General features: G+C 39.1%; 1 protein-coding gene across 6 annotated transcripts in view; it reads right to left on the reverse strand.

The window, feature by feature from the left end:
• Positions 1-409: 409 nt before the first annotated feature.
• The window catches only part of Rhot1 (ras homolog family member T1), a 72,285-nt gene continuing 46,179 nt past the window's right edge, over positions 410-26,515 (reverse strand). Inside the window, exons 13-22 of one of the 6 annotated variants that reach the window (XM_041664743.1) lie at positions 25,406-25,551; positions 23,678-23,778; positions 20,754-20,884; positions 19,889-19,972; positions 17,175-17,294; positions 15,785-15,987; positions 14,713-14,808; positions 13,011-13,133; positions 2,839-2,982; positions 410-1,481 (exon numbers count right to left, since the gene is read on the reverse strand). In XM_041664743.1, coding sequence (XP_041520677.1) covers positions 1,364-1,481; positions 2,839-2,982; positions 13,011-13,133; positions 14,713-14,808; positions 15,785-15,987; positions 17,175-17,294; positions 19,889-19,972; positions 20,754-20,884; positions 23,678-23,778; positions 25,406-25,551 — 1,266 coding nt within the window. In that variant the 3' untranslated portion in view covers positions 410-1,363. The remainder of the gene's footprint in view (positions 1,482-2,838; positions 2,983-13,010; positions 13,134-14,712; positions 14,809-15,784; positions 15,988-17,174; positions 17,295-19,888; positions 19,973-20,753; positions 20,885-23,677; positions 23,779-25,405; positions 25,552-26,515) is intronic. The other 5 variants (XM_041664744.1, XM_041664745.1, XM_041664746.1 and 2 more) reach the window with 5 other exon arrangements.

Consider the following 26,515-nt stretch of genomic DNA (forward strand, 5'->3'; position numbering starts at 1 on the left):
GGGGGGGAGGACCTTGGACTTCCCACAGGGCAGAAAACCCTGACAGCTCTTAGGACTGGAGAGGGAGGGGGAAGGAGAGTAAGGGGAGTGGGAGGGAAATGGGAGGAGGTGGAAATTTTTAATAAAAAAAAAAAAATGTCCTCAGGACAGTAGAGGGAAGAGCCATCATGTTAGAGGTGAAGTCTAACCCTAAGCCAGCAGCAGCCATAGCAGTCGATGCAGGGTATGCTGGCCTCTGAGGACACATCTCTAGACTTTAGACAGATCTTGGACACACAGAGCCTACTCGGTTTCCCTCCTCCTGAGGATGGTGCTTTTGTATAAAAAATAATTTCTAAACTAAGAAAGGAAGAAAGAGAGGAGCTGACTCCCACCTGGACAGAGATACTTTATAAGACAAAACCCCACATCACATTACACAGCAATTATTTATTTAAATACCTAAAAAGGTCAATGATGGAAAAAATAGGTTTATTGTGAGAGTTTATATTCATTAGATTTATTTTACCATTAAAAAAGTGCTGCCTCTAGATTATCCTGGCAGATATAGAACACTTGGTGACACATGCAGCTACGGCGGAGACTACAACAGACACGGCCATCATAGAACAGTTTCACTTCAGAGAAGATCAGCAGTGGTCAGGGCGGCCTGTTCAGACTAAAAACATTGATAATATACAAATTGTTTCCCGTTTGATTGAAAGGGCTATAAAATCCCGCACACTGACGAGCACTGTAGTCACACAGGTAACACCTTTGCTAGCCGCTTCTGCCTCAGCTCCTCAGTCACACCCTCAGCTACACAATTTTCTAGATTTCACAATGGCTTCGATTCTGGCCTAGCATAAGTGACGGAAACAAGTGGTTTTGGAAAGCGAACCTTGACTCCTGTGTGATCTTAGAAACAGGGAGAAATGGCTGTAGAAGTCAAAGGATCATTCTGAGTCAACGTGAAATAAACATGTGATTCAAGAGTGAGGCGATCTCTGGTGACTGAAACCTAGCAGAGTGAGCAGAGTGAACACTATGACGCTAATGTAGAAATGTCTGCAAACACCATTTCTAGGACTCAGTGTGGGAGACCATATCTTGCCTGAATATATACATTATTTACAAAATATTCCCTTTTGGCCTCTGAAATTCAGCCACTTACTTAAATTTGGCTACTAAGGTGTTTTCTTCCACATGCCAGCCAATACTGCAGTCATCAACTATCAGTAAAATACTCTTATGCATGAATTACAAATATTAATAAAGTAACTCTGCATGTATAAATATCTCAATATTTCTAGCAGAATTTAAAGCATTCAGAATGTACATAAAAGTATTTGCTTTTGGTAGGCCGATTATTATTACTTTTTAATCATCGCTGTTTCAACAATGCTTTGTACATAGCAAAGCCCAAAACTGCAAAAACGGTAGCACCAAAACTCGCTCGAAGCCAGAACGTGGAGCTCTTGAGGTCAGCTTGTGTCACGTGCCTGCAGTCAGAAAATAGAATTTATATTTTATTAGTAGGGAAAATTTACAGCAATCATCTAACCTAACCCTCTATCTGGGTGAAATATTAGCACACTTGTCAGGCTAATTACATATAGTAATGCTTACCCAAAACATTCATATATATGGCTATACATACAATACAGACATCAGTAAAGACAAATGTCTTTACAATTAGCTACTACTTGGAAGTTGACACTTAAAATTTTATACACTTTTGTGACATGGGAAATAAAGTTAGATAAATCAGCTGAACACATTTTAATGTCACCACAGTCCTTCAAAAGGAGAATTAGGCTGTAGTCTTACAATTCTTAGGGTCATATTCATGAAATGCAAGCAAGACAAAAACTTCTATTCTCAGGAATCAAAAGCTATCGTGTAAGCAGTTAACTGACAAGTGATAGTAATACTGTCTCAAGAGTAATTCTTAATATGTGAAAAACTTGAGACTTAGAAATTCACCCCCTCCAAATCCCCCCCAAAGAAGAAGGGAAGACTGATTAATGCTTAGTTTGGTTAATGCTAATTGAAGAGAAAAAAACTAAAACTAAACCCAACAAACCTTGATGTTAGACAGGCAGTGATAATGACACCAAATAAATGGCATGATGGAATATGATTTATCAAAAGGTGATGACACAAAGAAGCTATATTATATACAATGAGAACAGGGACAGTCTAATACCACAAACTGAGTTTGTGGGCATACTCAGTTAATAATACTGCTAAGTACCCTCAGGTGTCTCAAGTATGACAGCTTACCATGACAAGGATAAAGCTTAAATGGTTGGAACATTTTATTTAAGTGTCAATGAAGAGAATTAGGCCAGGTTCCTAGGTAAGTGCACACAATTGAGGTGATGTAAAAACTTCCAGGAAGAGCTTAGTGAGACAGTCTCGGTTACTTTACAATTAGGCAGATTTGAAGCAAAAGTCGGATACTAAAAAACCAAGATGCTGTATGCAAAGGAGTTAAGAGTCAAGAGGTCAACTCTGTGCACAGCTACTTTGCCTTGGTCATAATGTTTGGATTAGCTTTCACAAAATGCAATCTGTTCTCTAGAAACCACTGCAACACAAGCCAGTGCCCCATGCATCTCAGCACAGCCAAACAACACATGCACTCCACATCACCTCCTCACCACAAGTCTCTTCTCAGTTATGTTGGACAAAGCAAAGTGATAGCACAGGTTTATTCTACATTGCAAGCTAGTTTTTCCAACAGGCAATGTTTTTATTTTCTTAAAAGGTTAGGGAAGAGAATATTTAGATCTCAGTTTTTTCTAGCTGGAAAGATTCTAACGCGGCCAACCCACTGATGGTGGGAAATGTTACCTGTCATCAAGAAAAAGCTGGCCATGAGATGACTCCATGAAGATGGAATCTTCTACAGAGCTGACGGCGTGCACCTGGTGAGTGATACTGCCTTCGTCGTCTGCTAACAGCATGGCACCCCATTCAGCTACCCGGGCTTTTAACCTTTCATACACATGCACACAGTTGGCAGTTCACAGCAGGGCTCACGAAAGAACGGGACTTAAAATAACATCTCTCAAATAAACATCCTACATATATTTTGGGTTCCTTTTCTATAAGATTGAATCTTATGCTTTCTATATTTAAAAAATATGCATCACACAGATAATTACTGAGTTAAAAACTATATTAAAACATTCATACACTGAACAAGGAGACCTGAAGCTGCTACATGGATCTCCTACATATCCCTAGGAGACTGGTCTTAGTGAACCAGACACTGAGAAAACCTTTCAAACCTTTACCATAAGCATTGCCTGACAACATATGACAACCACAGAAGTCACTCAACTTATGCTAACAATCATAAGTCATGAAGCTTTTATAAGCTTAAAATTTCAGAATGTTGAAAAATAAAAGTATTATATATGGAAAAAATGATCCCGACATTCCAAATTATTAGCTCATCAAGTTTTCATAAAAAAAGAAACAGAGGTTGCATTTTGAATTTCCAGTAGGGAAAGAGATGACTTAAAGCAGTGATTCTCAACCTGTGGGTCTATACCCCTTGGGGGGATGGGTGTCCACGACCCTTTCACAGAGCTCGCCTGAGACCATCGCATAACACAGATATTTACATTATGATTCATAACAGCAGCAAAATTATAGTTACGAAGTAGCAACAAACATTATTTTATGGTTGGGGGTCACCATATGAAGAACTCTATCAAAGGGTCACAACACTAGGAACGCTGAGAACCATTGCCCTAAAGTATTAGCACCGGTTGAAAGTGTATTACAGCTTTTGTTTCAATTTTGAGTTTTTACTTTGTGGGGAATAACCTAGGGCCTGGCACATTCCATCACTGAGCTACATCCCCAGCTCTACTTATTTCCAGGCAGGGATTTGTGATGTTGATTAGGCTGGCCCTGCGCTTCTGATCCTGCCACCTCTGCCTCCCAGGGCTAGATTTACAGGCAGGAGTCACTATGTCCAGATAGCTTGCTTTTGCTTTTTAATTTTCTCCTTTGTTCTTCAACATACAGGTACAGAGAGAAAGTATTAGTATTAAAGTTAGCCATAGTCACACTAGTTCTGTCAGAATTACCTCTCATGAGTAGCCCTGAAATGAATGTGTTTCACAAAGCTCTGCTTGTTGCTGTCACTTTCAAATTTTATTACTTATAGGGGATAGGGAAATGGGGCAGAGTGGCATACACATGAAGGTCAGAGGCAAGTATGAGTTAGTCCTCTCTTCCGTTAGTAAGTCCAGGGATTGAACTCAGGTTGCCATGCTTAATGGAGAGTGCCTTTACCCACTAGGTCATCTTGCTGGCCCCCATCTGTATCTAAGGTCTAATTCAGCCCGTTTCCTTAGTTCTGGGAGTTTTAAGAGTGTGTCACGATAGTCAGCTTCCTTTTTGTTTTGTTTGTTTTATTTTTAAACAGCTTACTAGATTGTTTTGGTTTTTTGGAACTGCATTTCTCTGTGTAGCCCTGGCTGTACTGGAACTCATTTTGTAGACCTGGCTAATCTCAAACTCCGCCTGCCTCTGTCTCTGCCTCCCAAGTGCTGGGATTAAAGGTGTGCAATACCACTGCCTAGCTAAATTTATTGGATTTTTTAAAATGTGTTTTGCTTTTATGTATGCATGTATGTGCACTACGTGCATGCTTATTGCCCTTAGAGGTCAGAAGGGGAGTATCAGTATACAGAATACCCTGGAAGTGGAGTGAACCAGCATGTGGGTACTGGAAATCAAACCTGGGTCCTATGCAAGAGCCACAAGTGCTTTTAACCATCAAGTCAGCTCGTCAGCCCATTGCTATACTTTCAGTATTATTTAATTAGTATTCTCTTGTAACTTCTTAGAAAGGAATTTGAAGTTTTAATTTTCATTCCTTTCATCTTTCCATTTATACTTTCTAACTATAACTCATAGGAAACAGATGCACTAATATAAGTGGTATTCTAATTTTACAACTCCATTTATGTATCTCAGGGATGAACTTTTAAGAAAGTACTCTTAGGTAACTATAAAGCATGAGGTTTTTTGAGTTATACTCTACGAAGAAAGGTTTCTAGACCTCCTTGCTTCAGTTCCCCAGTGTTTCTACCTGGCATTTCCTACATTTATGTCTAATAATAATGCCATTACTGCTATCAGTTTATTCCTCTGATTTCATTATGTGTGTATGTGTGTGTGGATGTGAGACCAGCATGCTAACACTGACCTATAGTCCTGGTCCTGCTAGCACAGGTCTCCTAATGGAGCTACAAGGCATAAAATATTTAACAGGTTTCTCAGGAGAGATTAAGAAATCAGTGCACAGCACGCAATAGAGATGAACTGGGACAGAAATCACAAGCAAGCTGTTAACTGAGCAGCATGCCTAACAGTCATACACTTTGGGAGAGGTACAGCTTTGCCCCAGGGTCAAGTAATGCTTCCCCAAGCAGTAAGAACCCAAGTTTACAGATGATTCAGATATACAGGAAATGCTCTACGATCTCTGTTGACTAGGGATGCTTAAAGAGCAAATCAGGCAAACTTTACCGTGTCATGTTCTTTAATATATGAACCAGAAGGAAAATAATCTGAAATCCTAATCAGCAGCAGCTGACTGAGAATCTGTAACACAAGCTCTTGAGTTATCTTAAATTTAACTATAGGGGCTGGAGAGATGGCTCAGCAGGTAAGAACACTGGCTGCTCTGGTATTTATGATCCTAAGAATAAATAGATCCTTTTCACAATATAATTCTATGAAAAAGCAATTCATTTTTGTCTGATAAATAAAAGTCCTTTCCTTTAAAAGGGCACCTAAATAAACATTAATTCAAACTTTATAAGGAAAGAAGCTGGGGTGATTATCAAAGTAACATAGACAATTAGTAGTAGTCCATTAGTAAATAGCTTAAAATAAACACCATATATAATCAGTTTTAAAATGTATTAAAAATACAATGGGGAAAATGTCTATTCAAGTATCTTTAAGTCAGCAAATAGTGTGAATTATGTACTTTGAAACCAAACATGAATAAATAATTTATATGGCAAATGCAAATAAAATAAAATGAAAAAATCCTAAAGCAATCTAAGCACAAAGAAAATTGCACAAAAATAATGAATTGTAAAATAAACAATTATGATTAAATTGTAAGTTAAGAAAAGTGGGAAGATTACACATAGAAACCATGCTTTGAAAAAGAACAAGAGTATTTAAAAAGGGAGAAAGAATATGACCAAAATCTACTGTACAAAAAAATTTTAAAAGACGACTAAAAAAATCACCAAGTAGCAGAGGCGACTGAGTGAAAAAGAACACCCGAAGGACAGACCAACTCCACAGCACTCTCCTATATGTTATCTCCCATAACATTCTCACATAAAGCAGGGGTGTTCTTAAGTTAGAATAATAGGCAATTGATGTGGGATTCCCCTCTGTATGCTGTGAATACCATAGGTTAAGAAAGGACTGTCTTGGGCGAGCGAAGGGCAGAATAGAGGTAGGTGGGGAAAACTAGACTGAATGCTGGGAGAAAGAAGGAGGAGTCGCAAGACACTGTGTAGCCACGAGTGGGGAAAGACGCAAGCTGCCAGCAGGAAACTTGTCAGTAGGCCACAAGCCTCATGGTAAAATATAAAATAATGGAAATGGGCTAACTCTAGATGTAAGAGCTAACCAGCAATACACTTAAGTGATTGGCCAAGCAGTGATTTTAATTAATACAGTTTCTGTGTGGTTATTTTGAGTCTGAGTGGCTGAGAACAAACAAGCAGGCTCCTACAACAGGTAATAAATAAGAATTCTGGGTAATTCAAAGAAACAATCAAGTTCACTCTTTTTTTTTTTTTTTTTTTTGGTTTTTCGAGACAGGGTTTCTCTGTGGTTTTGGAGCCTGTCCTGGAACTAGCTCTTGTAGACCAGGCTGGCCTCGAACTCACAGAGATCCGCCTGCCTCTGCCTCCCGAGTGCTGGGATTAAAGGCGTGCGCCACCACCGCCCGGCTCAAATTCACTCTTATATACTCAGTTTATCACTTTCAGATAACAAAAGTATTTAAAAATTAAAATAATCTCAAAAGGTGTTTTCCCCAATTAGCATAATTTGCACTTTTGGAAATGAAAGCCTTTCCAAAGATATAATGATCTGACTACGTTTTCTTATTTTTAAAAATTATTTATTTATTGGCCGGACGATGGTGGCGCATGCCTTTAATCCCAACACTCGGGAGGCAGAGGCAGGCGGATCTCTGTGAGTTTGAGGCTAGCTTGGTCTACAAGAGCTAGTTCCAGGACAGGCTCTAAAGCTACAGAGAAACCCTGCCTTAAAAAACCAAAAAAGAAAAAATTTTTTATTTATTATGTATACAGTGTTCTGCCTGCATGTATCCCTCCAGAAGACGGGACCAGATCTCATTACAGATGGTTGTGAGCCACCATGTAGTTGCTGGGAATTGAACTCAGGACCTCTGGAAGAGCAGTCAGTGCTCTTAACCTCTGAGCCATTTGTGTAGCCCAATCTGACATGGTAATGATCATTCAAATGTATTTTAATTCATACAATTCTAGTTATTCATAGTTCTAAAGAAAACACAAAACTATTCAGGTATGAAATATATGTCTATGCAGCCCTTGATGTCCTGGAACTATGTAAGCCAGGCTTGGTTAAAACTCACAGGGATCCTCCTGTCTCTGCCTCTGGAGTGCTGGGATTAAATGCAAGTGTCTGTGAGCCTGCCGCCATGTCCTTTCTTTAAATCACTTAGCGGAAGGTGAAAACACTCTTCAGGGAATGAGACTCAGTGACAAGTCCTCAGGTGACTTTTAATAAAGTAACTCTCTCTCTCTTTCCTGCTTATATTAATTACATTATTAAGATATGTTAAGCCTGGCAAACCAGTAAGTGACCAACCACCAAACACTGTCAAAACCTGAGAAAACAGAGATGTTTCCACTCTCATCCCACCATCCAAACACTTTTTCTTGGGTGAATAATAATAATAATAATAATAATAACAACAACAACAACAACTACGGGGTGAAGAACAGAGATACTGCCATTCCTTGGGTGGCCTTTTTTTCTGTCCTATTTGTTTGTGACACAATCTTGAACTTGTGGCGATATTCTGCCTCAGCACTACTCCATACTCTGGTGTGCCTCCATTCTCAGGAAACTTTACCTTAAAACTAAGACTGCAAAATAGCTGCCTGGAAACATTCTTTGTCTTGGTAATTTCAAAAGTTGGTAATGGATATCTGTCAGTTAGCAGGAAATTTCATGTTAAATTTTGTTTGCTTGTTTTTTTTTTTGACACAAGGTCTCAAAACTCGGGCTATCCTGGAACTCACTCTGTAGATTGGTCTCAAACTTGGAGATCTGCCTGTTTCTGCCTCTCAAGTGCTTGGGAAAGGTGTGTGCTACCACATCTGGCTTAGGTGTGTTTTTTTTTTTAAGACCTGAGTCTCATTCTAGCCCAGGCTGATTTAGAACTCATTCTGTATGTTAAGCTAGCCTTAAACCCATATAATTTTCCTGCCTCAGCCTGCCTAGTATTGAGATTAGAACTAAGGCCCACCATACCAAGCTCTTGTCACATAAAAATGTTATTTTTAAGCGTTTGTAGAATAGAAAGCTAGCGAACACCAGTGCTACACTATACAGGGCTACAGCTGAATAGTTACTGCCTTTATGTTATAGACAGGACCGTCTCAGCCACCATCTCTCCTCACACTCCACATCACTTACCTAGAATGCTAGATCCTTTGGGAGCTGAGTTTTGACCTCAGCTCACCTGTGCTGCTTCTCTACGCCCTTCTATAACCCAGAAGAAATTTAGCACAGAACCCCCGAAGTTCACTGCATTTCTATCCAATATACGGCAAAGCAGCAACTGAGGTAAGAAAGAGTCCTCTGAAACATACATTGTTTTCCTCCTCATCTTTCCATCTTGACTACCAGATTACCAGTGAGGAGTGCTGACACCATTATTAAATCACTTCCCATTTTAACAGATGTGACAGATAGGGCTGGCTTGAAGATTGCAGTGTAGGGCAAGCACATCAATTTAAACATCTCCAGTCTCACCTGGAAACTGCATCAACCTAAGGGAAAATTGTCACCAATGATACAGAAAAGAAATCAGTCTGCTATGATAGCAATTAAGAGATTCTAGAATATATAATGAAATAGGTGGTTTGTAATCAGTAATTACTGTAAGTAAAGAGAGGTTCACCAAGAATAAAACATCAAGCATGTCACTTCCTAGTTAATAAAATAACCTACTGGTAAGTCAGGAGAATGTGATGAAAATTGTACACTGATCCAGAAAACCCTTCCCTGAAACTCCTGATAGATGAGAAGATGCAACGTATACTAGATAATAACATGCAATGTATACTAGGTAGTGATATGCATTGTGTATACTAGATAACGTGTGTATACTAGGTAATATACAATTTATAACAGGTAATAATATGCAGTGTATACTAGATTATAATACAATATACAATGAATATTAGGTAAGAATAAATATTTTATTTTGATTATTTGGAGCTAGGTTCTCAGAATGGAGTTCAGTCAGACCTCAAACTTACTGTGAAAACTAGGCTGGTCTAGAACTGGAGATCCTCCTGCCTCAGCTTCCTGACTGAGTACTGGGATTGCAGGTGTGTGCCACCATTGTGGAATACTAATTTAACTAGGGAAAGATGCTTCTGCTACCTTTGTTTTTTTTTTTTTTTTTTTGTTTTGTTTTGTTTTTTCGAATCAGGGTTTCTCTGTAGCTTTGGTGCCTGTCCTGGAACTAGCTCTTGTAGATTAGGCTGGCCTCGAACTCCCAGAGATCCGCCTGCCTCTGCCTCCCGAGTGCTGGGATTAAAGGGATTAAAGGCATGGGCCACCACCACCCGGCTACGTTTTTTTTTTGAGACAAGGATTCTCTCTATAGCTTTGGAGACTATCCTGGAACTCGCTTCTCCAAACCAAGCTAGCCTTGAACTCACAGAGATCTGCCTGTCTCTGCCTCTCGAATGCTGGGATTAAAGGCCTGCGCCACCACAGCCTGTCTCTCTGTTGGCTTTGTTAATGATGTAAGGATGTGTTATATTTGTTTGTGCTGAATGTTTAATTATGTAAAGATGTGTTGCATTTGCTTCACCTTATCTGCCTAAGGCCTGATGGTCTAATAAAAAGCTGAGGCTGGGCAGTGGTGGCGCACGCCTTTAATCCCAGCACTCGGGAGGCAGAGGCAGGTGGATCTCTGTGAGTTCGGGACCAGCCTGGTTTACAAGAGCTAGTTCCAGGGCAAGCTCCAAAACTACAGAGAAACCCCGTCTTGAAGAACAAAAACAAAAAACAAGAAATAAAAAGCTGAATGGTCAACAGTTAGGCAGAGGGAGGAAAGGAGAGGCTGGCAGAGAATAAAGAGGAGAAGCAATCTAGAGAGAGAAGGAGAAGAGAATGAGGGAGAAAGAGAGGGATGCACCTGGGGCCAGAAGCCAGGGAGCCGTCAGTCGGTCAGCCATGGAGACAGCAGGAAAGTAAGACATACAGAAAGGAAGGCAAACAGCTCAGAGGCAAAACGTAGATAAAGAAAAACAGATTACAGGTGTATGCCCCCACACATGGCTCAAGAATATTTTTTTCACTAGCTGAATTTTACGTCTATCACTGACAGAGTTCCCAATGGCTTGTTCACGTCTCTCTCTTTTCAATCTCTGAGTAGTCAATATTATTTATCAGTAACTTAAAAACTTAAACACATCTAATCTATGCAATTCGAAAGTAACAAAATGATAGTTATAGAACGGGACAAATTATAAAAATAATGTTTGAATGATTGAGCTAGGACAAATGGATTAAAAATCACACTTAGTAAAGAGATGTATGTACCTACATTTACATTTAAAATGTCAACTAAGATATTAAAAGCGCAATTAAAGAGGAAGGGACATTTGCCTCAACAGTATTTCATATGAAGAAATGGTCCAATTTCAACTATCCCCAAGTTAATTATATATAAAACCATCAACAGTGGGATGGGGGACAGAAACTTTAATCACATACTGGTCAGGTGTTGAACATGTGAGGAACATGGCTGTTCTCAGTTCTGGACCAGACAACACCTGGAGCACTGTTAACCAATCTTGTTGGCACCCGCTAATTTAAGGGGATTTCAGATGATGACAATCAGGAATGATGAAGTCACTAAAAGCACCTAATTTAAGTGAAAGCTAAAAGAAATGGGGTGTTCTGCCTGGAGAAGAGAAAACAAGGGGAGACATGATGGCTGTCCTCAAGTATCTGAAGGATTGTTATATTGATGAGGGAGAGTGGTTGTATGTTGTTCTAAAGGACAGAACCTAAAGGAATAGAGAAAGCTACAGGAAAAACATTTTAGCTAAAAAAATTCAAAGCAAGCAGGATAGTGGACGCAACATTCCTTTAATCCCAGCAATTGGGAGGCAGAGGCAGGTGAATGCCTGTGGATTTGAGGCCAGCCTGGTCTACAGAGTGAGTTCTAGGACAGCTGGGGCTGTTACACAGAGAAATCCTGTCTCGGGGGTGAGGGACAAAAAACAAAAAACAAACCAAAAAAAAAAAAAAAAAAAAAAAAAGCAAAAGCAAAAAACAAAGCCTCTCTCTAAAAATGAAAGCCACAGGCAAATAGCTGCCTCTCAGGAAGGCATGCAGGGAAGCATTCTCATGGGATTAGCCAGATGAATTCCAGAATCTTCCAACTCTTAAGATCCAGAGCTCCTAGGTTTGTTCAGTTTGAACTAGCTTTGTATTTCTGTCAGTCATCATGGTGGAGTCTGGTCACTTTTTTACAAGATGCTCTCAAAGGACAGAGGCAAGAACAAGGTAATCCCCTCACAGTAGTGTCTTCAGGGGGCTGCATCCTAATTCTGGAGGTGCTAGTGCTCAAAGCACCACTGAAACCCTTACAGAACACTGTCAAAACTAGCTTCCATCTCTTGCATATCAGTCAACATTTCATGGGTTCAGCTGCTGTGTCAGTGGTGATCATATATGATGATATTTGATCTAGCTAGACTCTAGCAAGGATATAGATGTAGTTAGAGTATTCAAGAAAGAACCAAGTAGCTAGGCCATCTTGACCATCTGTTTAATCAAGCCTGGCTCTTAATGATATTTAGATGACTTCAAAAACCAACATCATCCTTAGACAGATAGAAACTAAACATTATGTAGGCTTTAAATTAAAAAAAAAATCATTGATTTACAAAAGGGTAGCAAGATCAGAATAAGAATAAAGTTCATTACTTTGAGAGAATGAAAGCATCACTTTCCCCCCTTCATTTATAAAAGAATACATTGCTTTATAGGGCTATGTCATAGTTTAACTTACTTAAAATGACTTCAATAAGTAATCTGCCCGTTTGGAATAAGCAAGGCTAACAAACCTGGGGGGGGGGCTCAGAATCTAGCATTATAGCTCTTTTTTCTCTTTTTCCATATTCCTTAAAGTCCTTAAAGTTCGTTATTACTCTCATTTCCAGAAATATGTTCTTTCAAATAAATATTCCCTCAAAAGGAATACTGGAATTACAAATGGTTTCAAGAAGAGAGAATCTGGTTCATATTAGTATGGTTTGCATATGATATATCACAGGAACACAGACTAAGTACTGTACAATGTTTCTGATTCTGGATTGACATGTCTTTTCTTCACTACAAAAAAAACCTCCTAGTCAACACCGGACACCCAAAAGATCCATATACACACTACCTCTTAAAATGGAACAGGTGGCTAACGTTCCTAGTGAAAAGACTCAAAATCTTGTTTAATAATTCCCAAAATAGATCTATTAATTAGAAAAACATTATTAATGGTGATTCCCAAACTAAACATTGTCATCATATTGAGACTTTCAGTGGGAGTTAGTAGGGGTCAGCTGACTTGTTGCCTTTATAGTGAGTAGCTGTATAATAAATATTTATCCACTTTTTCTTTTGTATTTTAACAGAATGCCTGGTACCCAGTAAATAAAGTTAAGAACCTGTTAAGAACTGCAGTGAAGATTTTGTTCTTTACAGATTGCAGCAAGTCTGAGTTGAGGAAGTTCTGACAGATGCAAAATGTACACCTGTTGCAGGTGCACATACAGCGTAACCGGGCATGGCTGTGAAAACACACAGAAGGACAGGGTTGAGTTCTTTCTTATAAATATGGCACAAGTCGAGTGTGCCAACTTAAAAAAAGAAAGATTTAGGCATATGCAACACTCTTTGAAGAAAGGAAAAGGACAGTGTGGGGCATGCTAAAGTTGTGCAGAATTCCACATTTGCTGAAAACATAGTAAGCAGCAACAGTTCTTCCTCTCTCCCTATAGAAAATCTAGGGAATATTAGCTAATACTTTAAAAAAACGTTGAAGGGGGAATGGAATCGTTATTAGATGAGTCTTAGTGGAATAAATATGCACAGCAATAGATGGCACCCTCATCTAAATTAATAAAAATGAAACTTGAGTAAGCCATAGCGCCAACTGAAAGGACAAGGTTTGCTAGCATTGAATAGCCACTCCCTCCTCTACCTCCTCCCTCAGCATACACACATGCCTGAACCAGGAAGGAGAAGGGTGACAAACCACGAAAGTCGACAGACGAGTATATTCAACCCCGAGAAGATATGAACAACATCGTCTTTAGTTCACCAAGCACCCTGGCTCCCAAAGGAAATCAGAGTGCTTCAGCAATTTGTACTAGAAGAAACACAGGGCTAATTTCAGCTACAAAACACAGCAGCTGTAAGTATGATGGATGAGACTCTGGTAAGGATGTAAAAATCTCGTGAGCCAATTGAATCAGTTATGAAATTGAGGGGCTTTCTAACTCCTTTCTGGTTGAGTGAAGTCACTGGTTAGCGCAGGCACATGGGTGACCCATTTCACCTAAGACCTGACTACAATGCAGGACCTTCAATGACTGCTCAGTGGTCAGACAAAACCATTACACCCATGACGAGGTACTGACTGGCGCAGAACCCACTGAGAGAGCATCATCTGATGAATTAATGCCATCACTTCTTGTGACATCTGATCATTTTTAGAGGCTTCTCAGTCAAATAAGTGGTCCAATCTGCCTTGGCTTTAGCTTGTGAGAGCTGATGACACCACAGTGCATGGTGGCATGGCTGTGGGCATTAGCAGCTTCCCAATAGTGCCTAATTTCCAATATAAAGAAAAACAAGAATTTTGAGAATCAATGCTTAAGATATTTCTTTTTAAAACCTGGCTTGTGATGAGGAATTACATCACTGTTAACAAGACACTGCCAGCTGTCATACTGGAATCCATCTGTGATTTTATAAACTGAATCTAACTTCCATATCCACAAGGCTCCACCCACCAAAAAGGAGAGATGCAAAGTATGCTGAGCAACAGGGAGATGCTTCATGAGAAGTAGTTTGGTATTAATTACACAAGAAGTGTCTATGTATGTACATTTATCATATATACACACACGCGAGTTAGCATAAAGTGTTTAGAGACGCAGCTCTAGGCACACTTGCAGCCCTCTGCGGCTGGAGAGGTACACTGACATAAGAGAGACAGCACCAGAAGTTACAGCTAGCAGTGAATCTAACCAAGCAGTGCGTTTCTAGATATTTCTAAATACTAACAGCAAGGAAGGAGATTTGGCCACCCTATAAGAAAATGTAAACAAAATCCCACAGAATCATAAAGAAAAAGCAACTTACAAAGCAGTTTTTAGAAAGAACCAGATTTTTCTCAAATTCTCTATTCTATCAGTGTTGCCCATGTCTCGGGAGAGGCTGCCTCTGTAATGATCCTCTCTGTAGATAACATACATGAGAGTTGAAAAGCCAAGGTGAAACAGAAAGAAGGGTTTAACTCTTATATTAATAGGAATGATTTGTCTTCCAATACAAACAGAAAGTCAAAGGCCTGCTGCTTTTTTTTTAAGGTGTTTTAATAGAATACCAGTATATTATGACTTCAAAAATCTGTATAAATTAATACCTTTTTGGAAAACTTCAGTCTTTGTTTGCAACAATGTTTAATTATTACTATTGAATAAGAGTTCTGTATTAATTATGCTTTATTCTATCTAGTTTTCATGAGAAAATGACCTCAAGGTTAAAAGAATAATAAACAGAATTTGCTCTAAAATCCCGAGAAACGCACTGCCTGAAAAGCTGTTTTGTTATCAAAGAGAATTTATACACACACACTACTTGAGTAGGATGTCATTAAGATCATGCAAATTTAAGGCAGTTAGTGAACTATGAAGATAACCATAATTATATGCTTGTACATATGCATGTATAGATATAATAAATGTACATGAAATTTGTGGCTAAAATAATACAAAATATTCCACTGTAATTTTTTTACAGCACGTAAAAAAAAGACAAATCCTGAATTCAAACATAAAGTTCAATGTAAATTCTCAAAAGACTTTAGAATTCTTCATACACCAAAGGCCAATTAATCAACAGAAAAATCAACCCCATTTTATTATAGCAGGATTACTTTTCAATGCTGGGCGGTAGCTGTGCTTTATTATATTATCCTGTTAGGACAGCTACAGTCTGCTCAGAAAATATACAAGTACTCTAGAAGCACAGTTTATATCATTTATGACACTCAAAGCAACTTGCAGTTGCTCAAATTTATCCCTTCTCATTACAAAGTCTCTTTCTGTTGCTGAACAATGAATGTCTACATGACAAACATCTTTCATGGCTAATGGCATGCAATGTTACTATGAACCATGCAACATGAAAATGAGACAGAGCAAGTACTTACGGATACATGGCCATTGTTGTCAATTTAACAAAGATATCCTTACTGGGTGCATCAGCAGTGTTGCAAGTGAAGGCTTGAGGTGGAGGCATTTTGTGTTTCCTGCAGAAATCAGTAGGTGAGATACTATGTTCTTGTTTAACTTCATGCAGGTCTGACTTTGCAGCTACAATTAAGCAGGGAATTCTGCTGTCCATAAAATGTTGCTATGGAATAAAAAAATGAAATTAAATATGGATGGCAAATTCAAAAATTACTATTTAACTAGATGTAAATGAAAAACACTTCCCAAGACAGGCAAAGCAACTATAATTGCAAAGGCAGAAAACGAAGTGAGAAGCAAAGTTTGGTAGCACTAGGGCCGTCTCCTGTTGTTATGCATGACCAGGACTGCTTTTCTGGAGTGACAAAACAGATCTATCCTAATTCTCAAGAGTCACTCTAATTTTTTTTTTAAGATTTTACTTATTTTTTATGTATATAGTGTTCTGTCTGTATGTATGCTTGCATACCAGAAGAGGGCACAAGATCTTATTACAGATGGCTGCGGTTGCTGGGAATTGAACTCATGGCCTCTGGGCGAGCAGTCAGTGCTCTTAACCTCTGAGCCATCTCTCCAACACAAGTGACAGTAATTTTTAACATGTTAAAATATATATCTATTTTCTATACTGGAAAAATCATTCTTTATATTGCCACTATACTTTTACCACACATACATTTATATACATATAGCTGCAGTTATGCTGTACACATTTAAAAATATATAGTTGTATCATTTCTGTACTGTAGAATGAAGATTACTGTTTTTATTTTTTATTTATTTATTTTTTTAAGATAATTGTTTTTAGTGTTTGCAAAATATCTCACAAGATATTTATCTTTTCTGGAAAGCCATTCTTCAACTGTTAGTTATTTGGATTTTTTCAAAGTTTTTGATATTAAAGACAATATTATGATAAATACTTTTGTACACATAGCTTTCTCTTCCTATTGACTCTTGTTGATAGCCTCAAAGCAAATGATACATTTTGCAAACCTTTGGTTTATTCCCTTGTTCTGGTTGTTATTCTTTGGGTAACTGGCAATATATATAATCCTTTGCATTCCTAACAGCTAAGAAGGCCTTATATTAATGCAAAAGTTCTCAATCAGAAATACACACCGAAGTCACATGTAGATAAAAACATGTTACTTCCTATGACCAGGACTTTATTAGTGTAGAATGAAATAAGGACACATAGATGCATATATTTTAAAAGCCAACTAAACAACAACAAGAAGAAAGCCCTCTGCAGTCTATTTTGTTTTATTTTCTGACTAGGAAACACCACACTGCAGATTCTGAAAATCCTATATGAAGCTACAATTAGTCATGGCCATAAAAACAAACCTTAAAAATCCTGGCACAGTATTCAAAGGATTTGGGATTAGTGACATCATATACTAGGCATACAACATCACAAATGATCTCCTCTTCAGTTAGAAATTCCGACTCTGAAATATCGTGCAGCTTGTAAAAACAAAAAGACAATGGGAAACTAAGCATCACAATATTGATATAAAAGTAACTTGACAAATTTCAAATAAAACATAAAAGCAAGCGTATTCCAAAACATGGAAAATGATTCAAAAGAACATAAGAATAATATAGTCAGCAATGCCTACTGAGTATTAATATTTAAAACTACACGAGGCAAACGAGATTTAATAAAAACTTACAGAACCTTTATCAGAAATAGTAAAATTTTATATCATAAAATGCATAACATTTGTTTAATGTGATTATCTGAGAAACTATTTCCAAAAATGAAGCATGGATGTATTCTGATTATTATGACTATGATTATTATTTTTGGTGCTTTTATTTGTTGTTGTTGTTTTGAGACAGGGTTTCTGTGTAGTCTTGGCTGTCCTGGAACTCATTCTGTAGACCAGGATGACTTGAACTTGGTGATCCACATGCCTCTGCCTTCTAAGTACTGGAACTAAAGGCGAGTGCTACCACTGTGGATGTTTTCTAATATTTATTTGTTAAATGCTCCTCATAGGAATACAACTTGGTTAGAAATTTGTCTCATCACACAGTTAATCTACTGTGAACCAAGTCTGAAACTGAAACCATAGTACCCAAAGAGAACATATAACCTTTCTACTCTATTTCACCACTATTTTTTCTTTTCATATATATATATATATATATATATATATATATATATATATATATAGTTTGTTTGTTTTGTTTCAAGACAAGGTTTCTCTGTAGCTTTGGAGCCTGTCCTGGAACTAGCTCATGTAAAACAGGCTGGCCTCGAACTCACAGAGATCCACCTGCCTCTGCCTCCCAAGTGCTGGGATTAAAGGAATGCGCCACCACCACCCGGCTTTCATATACTTTTATACTTCTATATTCCTCCCTGATAAACACATAAGCCTGGTTCAGATTATAGATAAACCACCAAGAACCAGCACTGATTTTATACTAATTTCTAACCAATAATAATAGAATTTAAAGTTAATATTTTGACGTAATTAGTTTACTAGCATGGATGACACCTATGTATTGCATGTGTGTGAATATCAGAGAATAACTCTTGAAGTTGGTTTTGTCTTTCCATCTTTATGTGGGATTCCAGGGATCAAATTCAGGCCATCAGGTTTTGTGGCAAGCAAAACAACAGTAACTTAAAAAGAAAATTAAAAAACAAAAGCACTCAGGAGGCAGAGGCAAGTGTATCTCTGTGAGCTTGAGGCCAGCTTAGCCTACATAGTGAGTTCAAGGCAAACCAAGGACACAACTAAACCAAACCAGGGGGCTGGAGAGATGGTTCAGTGGTTAAGAGCAGTGGCTGTTCTTCCATAGGTCCCGAGTTCAATTCCCAGCAATGATATAGTGGCTCACAACCATCTGTAATGAGATCTGGTGCTACCTTCTGGCATAAAGGTGTACATGTAGGCAGAACACTATATACATAATAATAAATAAATCTAAATAAATAAAAACCAAAACCAACCAACCAAAGATTTCCTTGTTTGTGGGGTGTGGGGAATGGAGATGGGTAAGAGTGACTGTTCGTGCATGTACATGAGGATGCCTGTAGAGACCAGAAGTGGGCTCTGGATTCCTAGCTGGAGTCACAGGGTGCTTGTGAACTTCCAGATGGAAGTGCTGGGAATCAAACTTGGATCCTCTACAAGAGGAGTACATGGTCTCTCTAGTCCCCCAACTGCAGATTTATAAAATCAAAGTGGCAAAAAAAAGGGGGAGGGGGGGAAGGTTTGTTTTGTTTCCCTTCTGTCTGAGTTTCTTTCTTTTTTATTTTTTTTATTATTTTTTTAATATTTATTTATTATGTATACAATCTTCTGTCTGTGTGTATGCTTGAAGGCCAGAAGAGGGCACCAGATCTCATTACAGGGGGTTGTGAGCCACCATGTGGTTGCTGGGAATTGAACTCAGGACCTTTGGAAGAGCAGGCGATGCTCTTAACTGCTGAGCCATCTCTCCAGCCCCCTTTCTTTCTTTTTTAAATTTATTTGTTTTTATTGTTGTTTTTTGCCTGTATGTATGTCTGTCTGCATGAGGGTGTTGGGTGGGTCCTGGAGTTACGACAGTTGTGAGTTGCTATGTGGGTGCTGGGAATTGAACCCAGGTCCTCTGGAGGAGCAGTCAGAGCTCTTAATTGCTGAGCCATCTCTCCAGCCACCTGTCTGAGTTCCTTCCATTTATTTATTTATTTATTTATTTATTTATTGGAGACAGGGTTTCTATGAAGTCAGTCCTGGCACTCACTCTGTAGACCAGGCTGGCCTCGAACTCACAGAGATCCACCTGCCTCTGTCTCCCAAGTGGTGGGATTAAAGGTGTGTGCCACCTGTCTGAGTTTCTTATTATGGGGTAGCTAACAAAAAAGTTCATAGTTCCACCTTTATGTATACTCACGTACTCATTACACAGAATCAATGGAATTAATATTCCAATGAGTAAACCAAAATGAAAAGTATCACATACATTCTATACACAGCCATTAAATGAAAGCTAATTTGTTTCAGACTCATTTAAAAATGTACCCAATACTTTAGGTCTTTTATTATAGAAGATCTTACCAATAAGTATTTCTCTTGTCCATATACATAGACAGTGTTAATTGCATAATAGGATTTATGATCATCACGAATTTTCTTCTGCCTCTAAAAACAGAACCAAAAATAAAATATTAAAGTAACTTCATTAGCACATACCTTTGTCCATGTGTGGGTATGTAACAAACAAAAACACATTCATCCCTCTCTAGATTGCTGTTTATCAGTAACAACAGGATACTGGTTTTATATTTCTTATACAAAAGGTGCATTTATTTTGCATAAAGTAAAAGCAGTAACTGAAGAGGTAGCAAACGGGATTAGTAAGCAGACTCCGGAGCCATCTGCTGACAATTCTCATAGTGCAATCTAGTCTCACATGAGAACCCTATGTAAACAGTATTCTTAGTCAAGGAAATAGTCAGAACTAAGTATCAGCACTTATTTGATAACGAACTTCATGCCATACTCCATTAGGTGCCTTCATGTGTGCAGTCATTTAATCTCTATCTAAACACTGATTTTCTAAAAGACAGCTAACACCAATGAAGCAAGATAGATATTTCTTTTTTTCTTTTTTTCCCCCCCAGAGACACGGTCTCTCTGTAGCTTTGGAGCCTGTCCTGGGCAAGACAGATATTTCAACAGGATTACTGTTACTTTGTTTGCACTAAGTAGCTCAAACTGACCTAGAACTAGCTATGTTCCAAGTCTAGCCTCAGACTCCAAGTTCTGGGTGTACCAATTGTTACAGTTTAGATTGTATAGCACTAATATAAGTAGACCGATCAATAACTTCTAATAATTACCAAAAAGGGATAACGCCTACAAAAACTTTAGTAAACTTATAAATATTTGTTAGAAAAAATTATATTCTGACAATCCTCACCATTAAGTTTCTTCCAAGAAGAGCCTGAAGAACTCCACTTTTCCCACAGCCTTTCACTCCAATTACATTACATCTGAACACATTTCTCTGAGTCTGTTTTTTCTGTAGGTCAATCTTTTTATCTCTTGTTACTAAAAACAAAACAAAACCAAAAACATGAACACGTACCACTGAGACTCACTAAGCCTCTCCCCCACAATCTATAAATTATAAAATTAGGTATTGCTGCATTTCACTTTTAGAAGTGTTTGCTTTACAAACAAGCATAATGTTGAGTGGTGGTCCAAGCCTTTAATCCCACCAGATCTTTGAGATGGAGGCCAGGCTGGCCTACAGAGTGAGTTCCAGAACAGCCAGGGCTACACAGAAAAACTGTCTCAAAACAAACAAACAAACAAAGCCCAGTGGTGGTGGTATAGGCCTTTAATCCCAGCACTCGGGAGGCAGGGCAGGCAAATCTCTGTGAGTTAAGGCCAGCCTGGTCTCCAAGAGTTAGTTTCAGGAGGAAAGGCTCCAAAACTACAGAAAAAAAACAAAAACAAGAAACCAAAAAACAAAACAAAAAAAAAGAAAACAAAACAAAGTCAAAGCTATGCAATCAGCACAATAAAGCACTATATTTCTTTCTTTTGGGGATGGGGTAGGTGGAGAAAGTCTGAGGCAGGATTTCATGTCACCTAGACTGGCGTCCAAGTCCCTAGTAGCTGAGGATGACCTCTTCCTCACTTTCATCATTGGAGTACCAGAGAACAGAAAAGAAGCAAATGAACTCTAACCCCTTTGATAAATAATAAAAAGAAACTGTCAAGTCATGAGCAAAACTAATAAAGACATAGAATGAGATGAGTTTATTTTCACTCTGCAATATTTGAAAATGATTTCTTCTCATTTTTTTTTGCCTCATGATAACTTTGTTCATATTTCTAAATCCATTTAAAACATTTATATCAGTATATATTAATAATAATGGGTCTCGGGCTGGAGAGATGGCTCAGTGGTTAAGAGCATTGCCTGCTCTTCCAAAGGTCCTGAGTTCAATTCCCAGCAACCACATGGTGGCTCACAACCATCTGTAAAGAGGTCTGGCGCCCTCTTCTGGCCTTCAGGCATACAGACAGAATATTGTATGCATAATAAATAAATAAATAAATAAATAAATAAATAAATAAATGTCTCATTTTCACACATGTACATAGTACATTATGATATTTATCCTTCCCAATTCCCTCTCATTTCTTTTCCCCTCACTGATCCCCTTCTCCTTTCTGATCAGTCTTTCGTGTCCTTTTTAAAAATTGATTTATTTTTATTTCATGTGCATTGGTGTTTTGCCTTCACGTATGTCTGTGTGGTGGTGTTGGATCCCCTGGAATTAGAATTACAGACAGAGGTGAGCTGCCATGTAGATGCTGAGAACTGAACCTAGGACCTCTAGAAGAGCAGCCTGTGATTTTAACCACTGAGCCTTCTCTCCAGCCTCATTTTCATGCTTTTGTTTTCTTATGACTCATTAGTGTTGCTTACAGGAACATGAGGAGTTATTTATAGGGAATGGCATCTCACTCTTGTCAGTGGCCACACCACTAAAGAAAATGTCTTCTCCTCCTCCCAGCAACTATTAACTACCTACATATCCTCAGTGAAAGGTGAGACTTCACAAACCCCTGAGGTCGCCGGGCGGCGGTGGCGCACGCCTTTAATCCCAGCACTCGGGAGGCAGAGGCACGCGGATCTCTGTGAGTTCGAGACCAGCCTGGTCTACAGAGCTAGTTCCAGGACAGGCTCCAAAGTCACAGAGAAACAAAACAAAAAAAAAAACCCTGAGGTAGATGGTACCTACCAATGTTGTGCAGACCCGGTGTAAGTACTCATAGCTTTTCTGTTCAATGCAATGGTTTTGTTCTTGTTCATCTAAAAACTTATTTATGTGTATGGGTGTTTTGCCTGCATTTATGTATGTGTGTGCTTTGTGGTCATGGAGGTCAGAAGAGAATCCTGGATCCCTGGGAATAGTTACAGATGTCTATGAGACACCATGGGGGTGTTGAGAATCCAACAAAGGTCCTGTGCAAGAACAGTCAGGGCATGGGGCTGGAGAGATGGCTCAGAGGTTAAGAGCACTGCCTGCTCTTCCAAAGGTCCCAAGTTCAATTCCCCACAACCATCTGTAATGGGGTCTGGTGATCTCTTCTGGCCTGCAGGCATACATGGAAGGGATGCTGTATACATAATAAATAAATAAATATTAAAAAAAAAAAGAACAGTCAGGGCTCTTTTCCACGGAGCCATCTGTCCAGGTCTGTTTTTGTTTTGAGAGAGGGTTCTCACATAGCACAGGTTGGCCTCAAACTGGATTTGTAGCTGAGAATGGCACTGAAATTTTGCTGGTATTACAGGTATGCATCACCATTCCCAGTTTATACAGCACACACTAGGGATAAAACCCTCATTCACACTAGGCAAGCACTCTACCAACTGAGCTACACACCCCTAGCCCCCGAACTGGAGTTAAAAAATAATTCATAGGCATGAGCTGAACTGTAGGAGGAAGTGAGCCGCTTGTTGGTTCCCATCTGCTCAGTCCCAAAACAATCACATAGAAACTGTTAATTAAATCACTGCTTGGCCCATTAGCTCTAGCTTCTTATTGGCTCTTACATATTAATTTAACCCATTTCTATTAATCTGTGCATTGCCACGTGGCAGTGGCTTACCAGAAAAGTTTTGGCATGTCTGACTCTGGTGGCAGCTCCATGGCATCTCTCTGACTCCACCCATCTTCCTCCCAGCATTCAGCCTAGCTTTCCCTGCCTACCTAGGTTCTGCCTTGCTATAGGTCCAAAGCAGTTTCTTTATTCATCAATGGTAATCACAGTACACAGAGGGGAATCTCACATCACTGAATAGCATCCTTATATGCTTACCTGTAATGGCTGAAGCTTGAGACTCTTGTTCCGTCAGTATGGAATAGCCTAGATAGCCCAAATACTCCAAGCAACGCTGTACATCTAAGTAGGTTGTGAGCCTAAAACCAGGAAGTTAACAAGGTTTATGTCCTAAATGAACATTCACAAAAAAATTCCAATAATTCAAAAAAAATTTTCCCACTGTTAGGTTTCAGATAATATTTGTCAGGTTGCTCTATTGTCTTATGTGTTCAACTATGACTCTGTGTGTATGTGTCTGTATGTAAGGAAGTGTAAAGGTGGGTGTCCACATGTGTGCAGGCCAGAGGAGCTGTTCACCTCATTTTTTGAGAGTCTCTCACTAATCGGAACTTCCCAAGAAAGCTAAGCTGAAGGCCAGTGAGGTTCAGGAATCTGTCTGCTGCGTCCACCTTCACTGAGCGGATGATAAGGACATGACAAATCTGTACTGTTTTACATGGGTTCTGAAAATAAAATTCAGGTCCTTCTAGGCACTTTACCAACTGAGCTATCTCCCCAGCCTCTCCGATCATAACTTTCCCTACACTGCCATTCCCATAGTAAAGCTGGTAGAAAACCACAGGATAAGGGGGACTTCCTCCATTCCACCTGCCGGAGAAGGCAGCCCTATGCAATGAACTGCTGCACAGATGAATACTGGCACAACCTACACCACGGATATCATACCGTATTATCTGCTTCCCAGGCTAACATAACGTCCTGTGTACATTGACCAGACAAAACCTAAGCAGATATGAAAAGGTTTGACAGAAAAGCAAAATATACCTCCTGAGAGTACCCGAAATAGATCCTTCTTATATACTTGGGGGATGGAAGAGTTTGGGGTGTAGCTCAGTTGGTAGAATCTTTAATTTGATCCCTAGCAGCACATAAAATAAGGTTAAAATCCCAGTCACTTATGAGGTAAAGGCAGGAGGATTAGGAGTTCAGGGTCAATCTCAGGTACATAGTAAATTCCAGGCCAGCTCGGGATAGGTAAGACCTGGACTCAGAGAAGGGAGACAAGGTGGAAGAGATGTCTCAGCTGTTAAAGGCTCACAACCAAGAAAAAAAAAAGGTATGAAGAAGGGGGCAGTGGGAGGAAGGAGGGAGTAGAGAGGGAAGGGGAAAGGAAAAGAAGGGAGGAGGGAGAGAGACAGAGATGGAGGAGCGGTGGTGCCGAGAGAAGAGGGAGAGAAAGAGAGAGAGAATGCTGTAGAGTATGCCTTAGGTACCCTTCCTTAAGGAGAAGCCTGGTTTTCCTCAACACATCTACCTCATCTAAAAAAAGAAGTTTCCAGCAATGCTAAAATAATAATGACATCATATTGAACAGAGAAGTCATTACACATTCTTGGCACAATGCCAACCATGCTCTAAGTAGGTTTTAAACATATCCTTATTAACTTTTATAGAGAATTAAAAATCATTTAAAACAAAGAATACAAACTCTAGTGCCCAGTAAAGCATGCTGCTCTCCATTTGCTGACAGTAACAACAGCTCCAATTTCCTTAATCAAATAAAAAGTATAAAATTTAGTTTCATTTTGACGTAATGCTACCATTTCCTACAAGAATATAGCAACGTCTCAAAAACTCACAAACTTCCATAGTTCATCTCAGAGTTATGCTGCTTAGAGGGAAATTAGGATTGAAGGATTTCCTAAATTCAACAGACATACAAAATGACAAGTGCAACAGCAAAGAGGTGAACTCTATACTCACGTCCACTGGGAAAGGAATCCCTGGTAAGTTATCCAGCCTCTTTCATTCGTGCACACTGTGTTATTTACATCAGGTCCCCAAGGTATGTAAGGGAAAACTTTAAATAAATCTTTAAGTTCATCAGGTGACAAAGCACAGTCTCTGTCCTGAAGACACATTAAGGAAGGAAATTGACATTCAGATACCCGACAGAAAAATCCCCAAACAAGCTACCCCGTCTAGTAAAACTTTGCCAGGACTTTTGCCAGGCACAGTGGAACACACCTTTGATCCCAGCACTTGGGAAGCAGAGGCAGGTGGATCTAAGTGAGTTCAAGTCCAGCATGGTCTACAGAGTGAGTTTCAGAACAGCCAGGGCTGCACAGAAAAACTTCCCCAAAATAAGAACTTCTTCTATGTTTTTCTGTTTATTTTTCCAGACAGTGCTGGGATTAAAAGTGTGTACCACAACCACCCAAGCCAAAATAAGGAAAAAAAAAATTTTTTTTTAAAGATTTATTTACTTAACAATGTTTCTCCTGCCTGTACACCTCCAGGCCAGAAGAGGGCACCAGATCTCATTACAGATGCTTGTGATGTGGTTGCTGGGAATTGAACTCAGGACCTCTGGAAGAGCAGCCAGTGCCCTTAACCTCTAAGCCATCTCTCCAGCCCCCAAATAAGAATTTTTTATTTATTTTATTAAGACATTTCCTCAAGTCAGGCAGTGATTGTGCTCACTCTTAATCCCTGTACTCAGGAGGCAGAGACAGGTGGATCTTTGTGAGTTCAAGGCCAGCAAGGTCTGGCTGAGCTATTACACAGAAAAACCTTGTCTCCAAAAAAAAAAAAAAAAAAAAAAAAGACATTTCCTCACATTTTGAAACAGTCTACCAGAAAACTAGTTTTTTTTTTTTTCATCCTTAAAAACAATACAAACAGCCGGGCAGTGGGGGCGCATGCCTTTAATCCCAGCACTCGGGAGGCAGAGGTAGGTGAATCTCTGTGAGTTCGAGGCCAGCCTGGTCTACAAGAGCTAGTTCCAGGACAACCTCTAAAACTACAGAGAAACCCTGTCTCGAAAAACAAAAAACAAAAAAACAAAACAAAACAAAACAAAAAAAACAATAC

Source organism: Microtus oregoni, unplaced genomic scaffold (genome assembly GCF_018167655.1).
Source record: "Microtus oregoni isolate MIOR12 unplaced genomic scaffold, Mior012 000015F_ref0000493, whole genome shotgun sequence".
NCBI lineage: Eukaryota > Metazoa > Chordata > Mammalia > Rodentia > Cricetidae > Microtus > Microtus oregoni.